General features: G+C 63.5%; 1 protein-coding gene across 7 annotated transcripts in view; it reads left to right on the forward strand.

Moving 5' to 3' along the window:
- Positions 1–730: 730 nt before the first annotated feature.
- B3GAT1 (beta-1,3-glucuronyltransferase 1) overlaps positions 731–12,015 on the forward strand; it is a 17,022-nt gene continuing 5,737 nt past the window's right edge. For 2 of the 7 annotated variants that reach the window (XM_028501320.1, XM_028501324.2), the window contains exons 1-5: positions 6,239–6,735; positions 6,863–7,009; positions 7,305–7,385; positions 10,515–11,023; positions 11,419–11,715. In XM_028501320.1, the coding sequence (XP_028357121.1) occupies positions 6,732–6,735; positions 6,863–7,009; positions 7,305–7,385; positions 10,515–11,023; positions 11,419–11,715 (1,038 nt within the window). In that variant the 5' untranslated portion in view covers positions 6,239–6,731. Of the gene's footprint in view, positions 3,434–6,238; positions 6,736–6,862; positions 7,010–7,304; positions 7,386–8,450; positions 8,867–10,514; positions 11,024–11,418; positions 11,716–12,015 lie in introns of those variants that run through there. The other 5 variants (XM_028501323.1, XM_024131323.3, XM_028501321.2 and 2 more) reach the window with 4 other exon arrangements.

A 12,015-nucleotide genomic window follows, 5' to 3' on the forward strand; every position in this document is an offset into this window, starting at 1 on the left:
GCCGCGGAGGAAAGAGCAGGCCTGGACTGGCGTCCGGGCCCGGCCCGGAGGATGCCGGGAGCATTGGGAACAGCCCGGGATTCCTGTGCTGGCCGCCGAGACGGGGAGGAAGACGGAGTGCTCTGGGAAGAAAGACGACGGTGGGGTCTCTGCTGTGTTTGAGGAGTCCGTGGAACATTCCAGACACAGAACAGCTCCAGGCTGGAGGAGGGGGCTGAGGCCAGAGCAGGCAGGGGGAGGGGGAGGCCACGGGGACCCCTCGGCTGTGCCGGCTGCGGGGCCAGATGGGAGCTGAGGTCGGGAAGTGACCTGGCCTCCCTGCTGTGCTGGACAGGCCCTAAGGGTTCCCCGAGACCCCTGACGCCCACCGTCCATGCCTTCAGTGTGGAGACGCCTGTGACCGGGAGAATGTGGTCAGGGTGATGGGCTGTCCCTCCTGCAGGCTCACAGTGTCCTGGAGGACGCGTCCCGGCGGCAGACCTGCCCCGGGTGCCCTCCCTGCTGGTCCCAGGGCGTGGGTGGCCGTGTTGGCCGAGGACACGGTGCAGGGAGCCGAGGGCAGTGCCACCCACAGTCCTGTGACTTTGGGGCAGTGGCCTCTGCCGCCCCTCCACCCCAGGCGTGGAAGCAAGTGCACCCTGTTCAGCCCTCCAGGGGCCCCTGCGCGGCGGACCCCGTGCGTCGGCTGGGCTCCTGACCCACGGAAGGTGGAGATGGAGGAGAACTGGGTGGTTAGAGCTGTAAGCACGTGACCACAGGTCGGCTGCAGGAGAACACAGGGGCACTCGTCTTGGGGACAGTGACGTTCTCTTAAAAGCTGGCGCGGTTGCCAGAAGGGGGCAGGGACAGAGATACAGGGAGGAAGGGGGAAGAGGGGGTCGGGGAGGCAGCTCCTGCCAAGATCAAGCCTCCCCCAACCCCAGGCCAAGCCGAGGGCCAGAAGCTGGGCTCCATGCAGGGGCCGCTCCCCAGTCCACAGGTGGCAGAGCCGGGCCCACCCTCACTGCCCCCCCACCACGCAGGGGAGGACCGCGGCCGCGCCACTCTCTGCCCGCCTGCCCAGGGCTCCCGTCAGCACCTCCCTGCTGGGTGCCCTCCCCCGCAGCCCTGCACGGCCACCCCAAGACCCTCCGCGTGGTGGCTCTTCACAGGGGGCGTTCAGCCCAGCCGGCCCGACGGCCCAGCTGTCCGACGGCCCAGTTCTCCGTCCGGTCTGAGTCCCTCTGGTCGCCGTCCCCACCCGGAGCCGAGCGTGGGTCACCCGTGTGCTCCGGGCCCAGCCCAGAGCAGCAGCAGGAAACCCCCAGGTGAAGCCGTCCTGCAAGGAGGCTGTGGGACGAGCGGACACCCTTCTGCCCGAAGACCACGCCGCTGATTTAGGAACTCCAGCAAACCCGCTGGGGCTGATAGCTTGTTCCGTTCAAATTCCTGCAGTGATGCAGGGGGGACCACGCAGACCAGACCCCCATTTTCACTCTTTACTAAGAATCCAAACCTGATCCCAAGGCTATATCTGAAAAACCAAGAAAGAAAACGAGGGAACCACCTCAAACAGACGACCGATGCCCTGTTTCCTGAGTCTTGGGCAGAAGAAACCCAAAGCCGTTCCGTGTGGTTTACACGAGCCTGAGCTGAGCTGACGTCCTTCGGCCCCAGCCGGGGCCTGGTCTCCTGGCGAGAAGGGAACGACACGGCACGAGGCCTGGGGTCCAGGATGCAGAACCCCCAGGGCCCGGCCATCCCTCCTCCGCAGCCCCCGCTGGGGAGCCCCTTCCTGGGGGTGGCCCTAGGGGGGCCGGCCTGCAGGCAGGGAGTGCTGTGCATGGGGCACCTGGATGTGAGCAGCTCTGCTGACTCCAGGACCTTGGGCCTTTCCAAGCCTCGGTTTCCTCGCGTGTACAATGGGGATGAAACCTCCCTGCCTGCCTCACGGGCTGCTGTGGAGATACAGGACCGGCTTTACGAAGAAATGAATCCCACCTGCCCAGGGCAGGGCTGTGAGCTGCAGGGCCAACGCTGAGCCCTCCTGGGCATCAGGCCCTCCTCGTGGGTGGAAGGAGCTGTGGACCCCTCTGTGTCCAGTCCCCTGCGGGTGGTGGGGACAGGAGCAGGAAGAGGACAGAGATGGTGGGTGGAGAAGCCCCCGTGTCCTGCCCCCTCCCCCATGGAGCCGGTGTGGGTGCAGTGGCCAGGGAGGAGAGGCCTGGGGCCGGTTAATGGAGTGTGGATTGACGGGACAGGAGCTGATTAGCTCTGGCATCTGGCTTGTCCTGAGCAGCGACCGCAGGATCGATACTAATCCCTTGATCCCATTAGGGCCCCTGCAGCTCTCAGGGACAGCGTCCAGCCTCCCTCCCAAGCACTGTCTGGGGCTGGAGGGTAGAACTGGAGCCCTAACCACGTCCGCCTGCTGTCTGCTGTTAACCCCTCCCCGTGTCCCGCTTCCTGCAGCCCCTGGCACCCCCACCGGCCTCTCACACCACCACCCGGCCCCCCCAGCCCCGGGCCCTGACTGCTGCTCGGCCCCAGCGGGACTCGGGCTGCCGGTGTCGGGCCCGTTTCTTTCCTCGCGGGCACGGCAGTGCTTTCCTCACCACCTCTCCTCCAGTGACTCAGGACCGATGTCCTCGGGGGGCTGGGGGTCCCCTCTGGCGGTCAGTGATCCAAGAGTCCATAACGTTGGTTCCCAGCCTGTTGGCAACAGTTCTGCTTGTCCTCATCCTCACAGAACGGACATAAACCAAGGAACGTAAGCTGGAAAGAAAGAAACGTGTCCTTTCTAAGAAAACTAAGTTGAATGCTCTCAGAAGATTCCATGAGGCGAGTCTAGGGCAAAAGTTCTCCAAATGAGGTGCAGATTGGTGGGAAGCATCATAACAATTCTAAAGGATGCGGCGCAGGCTGCTCACCGAGTGTCCCAAGGTCTCGGATCACTTCCGAGAAGTCGTCGCTGAGGCCAAAGGCGGTGTGCCCAGCGGGGCGACTCCCAGAGGGTGGCGAGCTCCCAGGACGGGCCCCAGGCCCACTTCCCAAGCGGGCAGTGCCACGCTGGCCAGTGAAGAGCGTGTGGTCGGGGACAGGACCGCTGATCGTGCAGTTGTCGGGACACGTGCAGTGTCCGCCTCACCTCGAAGGATTCTTCACCCCGCGGTCTCCTGTGACCGCCACCGTCCCGGGCTTATGGGCACCACGGCTCCCACCCTGCTCCAGAGACGAGGGCTGGGGTGGTCTGTGTGAAACTGACCCCCGCCACACACACGCACATGCCATCTCCGCAGCACCTCCCCGAGGGAAGGGACGGAGCCGTGTGGAGCCCCTTTCCCTGCCGCCGTGTGGTCCGGGGAATCCAGCAGGGCCTTGCCCACCACCGATGCTGAACTAATATTTGCTGAATGGAATTAAACCAGCCTCCTCCGCAGGAACTGGGACGCAGGTGAGGTTTTCGTCTGAATCCTGCAGCTCAGGAGGCAGCCTATCCATGCATTTGGAATCGTCCAGCCTTGAAGCCAACCTTGTCCTGGCCCTGCCTCCCCAGGCCCAGCCTCTCCTGTCTAGCCTGCCCGGCTGCAGCCCAGCCTTGGACACATCGGGGCCCCCCATCTGGGTCCCAGACACCCCCTGGTTCTCACAACCCATGACACCCTAAAACCCAGAGGCAAATTCCTGTAACTAGGTCTCCCCAGACGTAGCCAGTCTCCAGGGCTGCTTGGCCCATGAATCATGACCGGGCTCCTTGGAAAGCTGTTATGCTGGCCTCTTGCTTTGACTTTGGCCTTTGGCCAACCCCGTTTTCTCACCAGAGCCCTGTCTTAACCTCGAGGTGCTAAAATGGCAGAACTGAAACTTCATTAGAACCTCCCAGTCCAGCCCTGTGCGTGGAGATGAGGGGGGAGCACCCAGAGCACTGTCCCGCCACCTCACGTCCCCTCTGCCGTCCCACTGGGCTCACACGCCCTCAGCACAGCCTTGTCTGTGTTCGGCCGAGGCCCCCCGTCTGCACTTGCTGAGGGGCTGGGCGGCGCGGGCCAGTCACGGACACGAACTGCGGTGACTGGTGGGGCGTCCCGGCCTCAGCGGACACCGGGCCCCACCCTCGCTCCTGCCGGCAGGACCTTGCTTCAGGCACCGCAGTCTCCCTGCCGCACCCCTCCTCCTGGCTCTGGATGCGGCCGAGCCCCTCCTCCATCTCTGCACCGACTCCTCTGCCCGTGCCCACCAAGGGCCAGGGCAGCCCTGGGTCTGCGGCTGCTTGAGCCTGGACCACAGGCAGGCTGCCCAGCACCCCTCCAGGGCCAGGCAGGAAAAGTGGGCCGTGGCCAGTGGTCATCCTTGCAGCCCCATCTCAGACTTGGGCCTCTGGGTCTGGGGTAGCTTCCCCTGCCCCCACCCCAGGTCCCCCCAGGCCTCTGCTCCCTGGCCCCCAACCCCAGGCCCCATTTCCCTCAGACCCGCCCCCTGCTGGCCAGCTGGTGCTCTCCAAGGCTGGGGGCTCTCCCTGCTCTGCTTAATAACCGCCTGGTAATTGGCTCCATGATTTTGCTGCTATGCTTATAATAGCCTCCATTAAAGTTATGGGGTTTTCAAGCCGTAATGGCTTCCAGAGTAATTAATGCACAACTGGGTTTGTGGCTAAGTTTATTTTTAGAGCTCTTCTGCCTACCCCACCCCCTTCCTTTCATAGCCGTTTTGACCAGATAGCCCGGATGGGATCAGAGCCTCCCTCCTAGGCCCTTGCTTCCATTGCCCCTCCTCCCCTCCTCGTCCCCTCCTGCTTCTGCCCCCGCAGGGAGGTGCTGGGGCCCGCAGGGGGGCCTCCCGGCAGGGGCTCTGGGGCCTGAGCCTCCTTCCCAGCTCCTGATGCAGCTCACACCCAAAGGGCCTGGATTCACGTCTGGCTCCACTGCATGCCGACGGTGACTCGGACACGATGCTGACCCTCACGGCCTCTGCAAACTCCAGGTGGAAGGGGTCGAGGTCAGCGCCTGCGGCCCAGGTGTTGGGAAGACGGAACGTGGAGTGTCAAGTGCATCTCTGGCCCCACAAATGCTCCCCACCAGCTGTTCTTTGCTCAAACTGCAGCCCACGCGGCCGAGGGAGGGGCAGGTGCCGGAGGCTGGAGGCTGCCCCAGCGCAGCTGCCTGAGTGCCAGGGCAGGCCAGCTCCCCACGGCTTCCCCCCCGGAACCAGAGCCTCCCCAAGACCAGGATGCCTGGAAAAGCTCCAGGGCGATCCCAGGACCAGAGGAGACCTCCTAGCCAGCCCTGCTGGAAGCGCCTCTGACCCCCGTCACGTGGCCTGAGACGGCCCCACCAAACCGAGGCCCCAGCTCAGCCCTTCGCAGCCCTGCCTGTGGCCTCGGAGCAGGGCAGGGGCTGGGCGGGGATGTAGCACGAGCTCACGCAGCACCAGAGACCCAGACAGGCATCCTGGGTGGGACTCGGCTCCCACCTGCTCGGGCCACGACAAGGAGCGTGGAGGAGACAGCTCGCACCCCTGGATAGGATCATTCCCTGCTCTGTGCCTGCACCGTTTAACCCCGGTGGCAGGGGGCGGGCCGTGCACCATCTGCCTCCAAGGAGGCTGTGGAGCCAGGGGTGGCAGGGGCAGGGGGCCACCCCGGGAGACCGCAGTGCCCGTCACTGGAAGACAACACGGTTCTTGCACCAGGCATGGGGACTGCTGGCAGAGAGGACCAGGCGAGGAGGAGGACGCGCTGCCTCCAGAACGGGAGCCCCAATCCTGCTCAGCCCTGGCTCTCAGCTCCGCGGGAGATGGATGCGCGTCTGCCGGGGGCCGGGTGGGCAGCGAGCGGCCTCGGGGGCTCGGTGTGCTGGTGCTGGGCACTGGGGTGGCCCACACACCGGGACAGGCCAGGGCCGCCCATGGCTGTCCTCCCTTACGCCTCCTCCTGTGGACCGCAGCTGCATCTTGCACGGCACTCAGCTCACAAGCGAGGAGGAAGGTGAACGTTGGGATGTGACAGTTCCCATGGCGGCGCGGAGGCTGGGCGCCTGCCTCCTGGCATGTGGGCAGCCGGGCCGGAGGGGACTCTCCCCACAGGGCACCTCTCCTGGAGCCCCTGCTGCTGCCATTTGAGTGCCGTCTCCCCGGGACGTGGCAGCCCCACCGGGAGCACGTCTCCTGGCTGACGCCCAGCGGCAGCGCCCGGCCTCCGCCCTACCTCCGCGGGGGCTTCGCAAGAATAGATCCTGCCCGGGTCCACCCCAGCACCGACTCCTTAATCCAGGCTGTGAATTAACCGTCTGGGCACGAGCCTGTGACCATCACAGCTGCTGACTCGTTCCGAGTGCTTGCTGTGTCCATCTGGTGCCCGCCCTCGGGCTCCACGGGTGTTAACGCGTTTAATTCCCAGAAGCCTTGGGAAGTAGGTGCTGAAGGCGCCCGTTTCATAGATGAGAAAACTGAGGCACAGAAGTGAGTTGGGGTTAAACCCAGGCAGGTGTGTCTGAACCCTGAGCGGGCAGCACCCACCGCCACCTGTGAGGATAGAGGCTGGCCGCACCCCACGGACCGGCAGAAGCCAGGCTCCACCCTGAAAACACGATGCTGTGCGTCCCGAGCCGGCCAGCGGGGGCCCGTCCTGCCCAGGTCTCTGGCCGCCACCTTTGCTCTCTGTTGCAGGTGTCCACCCCGCAGGGTTCCTGACCCACCCCAGAAGGCACCACCCAGCAGACTCCGGTAGGGCCGGACTCCGCAGACCCGCTTCGGCAATGGGTGGGTTGTGAGCGTGGTCAGGCCTGCTGGCCAGCATTCAGCTTCCTGCTGCCCCGTGCCTGGCCCCCCCGGCCCATTCCTGTTCTTTTCTCCCCTGTGCTCGCCGCCGTCCGCTGCCGTCGCTCAGGTAACGAGGAGCTGTGGGCCCAGCCAGCCTTGGAGATGCCGAAGAGACGGGACATCCTTGCGATTGTCCTCATCGTGCTGCCTTGGACGCTGCTGGTCACCGTGTGGCACCAGAGCACCATCGCGCCCCTGCTCGCCGCACACAAGGGTGAGCCCCCGCCCGGCCCCCCCGCGGGCTTTGCTGATGGGGTGACCACGGCCAGGGCTTCTGGAGTCCTGACTCTCACCCCCTCGGTAGCTGCGGAACCGAGGACGAGCCAGGCTGATGGCCGTACCCTTGGTGGGGGGGGGCGGGTCTCGGCCCGTTTGGGGCTCTGATGATGCCACACACACAGGCACAGACTCACAGGCCAACTCTGCACCTGCTCCCAGGACGTGCACCCCGGGACGGCTCAGGGGTGGGTGGCCAGGATTCCCAGCCTGCGTTGTTTAAAACCTTTCAGGGCGAGTGTGTTGTTCGCTTCTCTTTTCCTGGTCGGGAAGCCCTGATCCAGTGCCACCTGCTGAAAATAGGCTGGACAGAGGCAAGTCCCCCGAAGCCGGGTTAGAACTGGCCTCTCCTGGCTCCCAGCCCAGAGCTTTTCCCTCTCACACCAGGGCCCCCTATGCCCCAGACCCGTGCACGTGCCCCTCCCCCCGCGCCGGCCCCTCACTGCCAGTCTCCAGTCCCACACTCTCTGTTCGAGCCCTTCTCCCATGGGAGCCCGGGGAGCCTGAGGAAACACAGAGGTGCCCGGGCCCATCCCAGGGAGAAAGCTGACAGGGCTGGGGGGGCGGGGGTGCTGGGCATCGGTGATTTGGGTGCAGGCAGGGCCAAGAGCCTCAGTCTGAAGCGGGGCTGCTCCACAGTTACACACCGGGGCCTGCTCAGCCCCGGTGGGTCCTGAGGCTTCTGTGAGGAAGGGCCAGGCTGAAGATGGCTAAATGCCCACTGCCTGCTGGGGCACCTGGAGCTGTCCTCCTGACGTTTATCCTTTCCTCCCAATCCAGCACCTCTCCTTGGTGCTTACTTTTTTTTTTTTTTTTTTTGGGGCCATGCTGCTGGGCCTGTGGGATCTTAGTTCCCCTACCAGGGATTGAACCCGGGGCCTGGCAGCGAAAGCGCCGAGTCCTAACCCCTGGACCGCCAGGGAAGTCCCTGGCGCTTATCGTTTTAGAGTTGTCACCTAGCAACACATCACTACATTTACCACATGTAAAGGGACATAATACCACGTGGCTTCCGTTCTCGGCAGGGCTCTGGGGTCAGAGACGCCAGGCTGCTTCGCTCAGCACTACCCTTCCTGCCTGAGGACAGGGAACTGGCATCCGCTCTCCCCAGAGCAGCCAAGACAGAACGAAGGCAGCAGCAAAGGAAGTTAGGGAGGCCTTAGGACCCAAAGGCGGCAGAAGCCCTGACCCAGCCCTGTCGTAGGCACAGACCCGCAGGCGGGGATGATTTGAGCCGCAGAAAGGAACAGGGAGGGGGAGTGACTCTCAGTGTCCTCCCCGGGCCTTGGTTTCCAAAACTTTACCCACGGCAGGATAAACTAATCTTTACTTATACCCTGGTCAGAAGCTGCTCTCCTCAAGCTTGTTGTCTTTCACAGTCTGACCCAAAACTCCTCCTGAAGGTGCCCTTGGCTGACTGCATCTGCGCTAGTCTCCCGACGCCGCACCCACGGCCCGGGCGCAGGCCCCCACTACCACTGTGGGTCTCGTCGTGGGTGTCTTGCTGGCCTTTGGGAGCTCCCTGAGAGCCGGCAGCACGTGCGTGCCCCCCCTCGGCGCCCAGCGTCCGACCCCACGCCAGCACCCACACCACGGGCTAACAAGGACCGTGGGAAGGAGGGAGGGGGCGGCAGCTGGCTGGACCCCACTTCGCCCCCTGCAGGTAACCACTCACGCCATCCTTTCCATAGTTGCAAGAAGCCACGGGGAACAGGGCCGCTTACCAGAGATGGTGAGCCTCGGGGCAGAGTTCCGAGCCCTTTAACCCACGTTCAACTCGATAAAGGAGATGCAGGTATTGGCTCCATTTTGCAGTTTCTAAAACTGAGGCACCAGAAGCCAAGCAGTCTGCTCACGGCCGTATGGTTAGTACAGAGTGGCGCAGGGTCTGAGCCCAGGCACTCAGATCCCTAGGTCTGTCCTCTGACGCTTGCCACCTCCTGCTGGTATGGTGTGAGAGCGGTGAGGGGCCCACAGTCCTTCAAACAGGAAGACACACCTCAGAGAGAAGGGATTCTTTAAGAACAAGCATACCCGTGGGGGCTTCCCTGGTGGCGCAGTGGTTACAAATCCGCCTGCCAATGCAGGGGACACGGGTTCGAACCCTGGTCTGGGAAGATCCCACATGCTGCGGAGCAACTAAGCCCGTGCACCACAACCACTGAGCCTGTGCTCTAGACCCCGCGAGCCACAACCACTGAGCCCGCATGCCACAACTAGTGAAGCCCAAGCACCCTAGAGCCCACACCCTGCAACAAGAGAAGCCACCACAGTGAGAAGCCCGCGTACCGCAATGAAGGGTAGCCCCCGCTCACTGCAACTAGAGAAAGCCCACGCCCAGCAACAAAGACCCAACGCAGCCTAAATAAATAATTGTTAAAAAGTAAATAAAATTGTTTTTAAAAGATATGAATCAACACCATTTAAAAAAAAAAAAAAGAATACCCATAGGCTGATTTCCCCTCATGAGAGGACTGCTGGCTTTGCCCATGGGGAGAATGTCCAGGATGCAAGAGAGAGCTTGGTCATTAGAGCTGCCCCAGCGGGCGCAGGGTGCCTTCCGGAGAGAGGGGCTCTCATCCCTGTGAGTGTGTCACAGAGGCCAGGCCTCTGCCAGGTTTCACACACGCCTCCCCTGTGGTCCTTGGGGACACATGGGCACACACGGCTGGGTGTGGAGCAGGTAGGGTCCCAGGTGGCTGAAAGAGTGTGACCGGAAAGTGCAGATTAGGAGACACACCAAACCCCAGAAGAGCTGAGATGGGTCTCCACCCTGCCCCTTTGCCCAAATGTGGGAATAAAGTCAGAAACGACAGGCATAGGGTTCAAAATTATCTTGCCAGCTATGGGAAACACCCTAGAACAAAATGCAGTGAAGTATCAAATACTGCACCAAAATTCAGAAGCTGGATTAAGTAAGCCCCGCTCGACTCCAGGGTTTGTGAAAAATCGGGGCGAGGTAACCGCAGACTCCCGGGTCCACAGTGTGCTGTAGCCACGACAGCACTAACGCTGCCCTCGGGCATGGGAGGCAGTGCCCGGGGCTCTGTAGCCCCAGCCTGTGCGGGGCAGTGCAGTCAGCTCTGGGCAGGTGAGAAGGGCATAGGGTGGCGAGGACAGGATACTTTGTCATATAAAACCCAACACGGTTGGGAACCGCGGATGCAATCTTGGAATTTGGCCAGCTGCCCTCAAATAGCTACAGAGCTGTCAAATGCGAGAAGGAGGGAGAGGTTGGTGATTTCTGTGTCATCTCGGGAGTCAGAAGTAGCAGAACCCGGGGGAGGATGTCAGGCAAGCAGCCTTGGCCGCCAGCTTCAGCCCACAGGGCCCCAGGCAGGGATGGGCTGACGTTCCGCGGTTGGAGCAGAGGAGCGCTGCACGGGGCGGGGGGGCCGAGGTACCTGCAGCGGAGCTGCCCACAGCCCCCCTCCAACCCGCAGATGACGGCAGCGACCCCCGGCGCGAGGCGCCACCCGGCGCGGACCCCAGGGAGTACTGCATGTCCGACCGCGACATCGTGGAGGTGGTGCGCACCGAGTACGTGTACACGCGGCCCCCTCCCTGGTCCGACACGCTGCCCACCATCCACGTGGTGACGCCCACCTACAGCCGTCCGGTCCAGAAGGCTGAGCTGACGCGCTTGGCCAACACGCTGCTGCACGTGCCCAACCTGCACTGGCTGGTGGTGGAGGATGCGCCGCGCCGCACGCCGCTGACCGCGCGCCTCCTGCGCGACACCGGCCTCAACTACACGCACCTGCACGTGGAGACGCCGCGCAACTACAAGCTGCGCGGGGACGCGCGCGACCCGCGCATCCCGCGGGGCACCATGCAGCGCAACCTGGCCCTGCGCTGGCTGCGTGAGACCTTCCCACGCAACTCCAGCCAGCCCGGCGTCGTGTACTTCGCGGACGACGACAACACCTACAGCCTGGAGCTCTTTGAGGAGGTGCGCTCCGTGCAAGTGTGGGGACCCAGGGAGGGCGGGGAACCTGGCGCGGCCCGCAGCCCCCGCTGGCGAAGGGGGAGGAGATCGGCGTCGACCGTAGCCCTGGCCTCCGGGCACTGTCTCCACGAGGGCTTCCAGTGGGGGACAGGCAAAGGGGGTTCCCTGTCGACTCTGTGAGTGTCCTCGGGTCTGAGAGTCACGACAGTGGGGGAAGGGAAGGAGTCCTTTCAGACTCTAAACTGGGGAGACAGAAGTTTTGCAGCGAAGAGGGCAGGTCACATGACATGGCGAATATCAGCTGGTTGGAGGCGTGGCCTTGCCCCCAGCGCACGCATGCTCCTCCGCGGATGCCCACCCCGAGCAGCGCAGGCGCCCTGACTCTTCTCCTTCCGTAGATGCGCAGCACCAGGCGGGTGTCCGTGTGGCCCGTAGCCTTCGTCGGCGGCCTTCGGTACGAGGCCCCGAGGGTCAATGGGGCCGGGAAGGTGGTCGGCTGGAAGACTGTGTTCGACCCCCACCGGCCGTTTGCAATAGACATGGCGGGATTTGCGGTCAACCTGCGGCTCATTCTGCAGCGAAGCCAGGCCTACTTCAAGCTTCGCGGCGTGAAGGGAGGCTACCAGGAAAGCAGCCTCCTGCGAGAACTTGTCACCCTCAGTGACCTGGAGCCCAAGGCAGCCAACTGCACCAAGGTAAGACCCTCAGCAGAACTGACAGCTGTAATGCAAGCTTTCTCCAGCCCACAGAGCCCTCCCTCTAGATCAGGGAGAAGGAAATAGGGCCCCAAACAGTCTGCGAAGGAGAACCAGCCTCCCAAGACGGCAGTTTTTTGGTTTTTGTTTTTCCGGTATGCGGGCCTCTCACTGTCATGGCCTCCCCCGTTGAGGAGCACAGGCTCCGGACGCACAGGCTCAGCGGCCATGGCTCACGGGCCCAGCCGCTCCGCGGCATGTGGGATCTTCCCGGACCGGGGCACGAACCGGTGTCCCCTG

The sequence above is a fragment of the Physeter macrocephalus genome, chromosome 16 (assembly GCF_002837175.3).
Source record: "Physeter macrocephalus isolate SW-GA chromosome 16, ASM283717v5, whole genome shotgun sequence".
NCBI classification, from domain to species: domain Eukaryota; kingdom Metazoa; phylum Chordata; class Mammalia; order Artiodactyla; family Physeteridae; genus Physeter; species Physeter macrocephalus.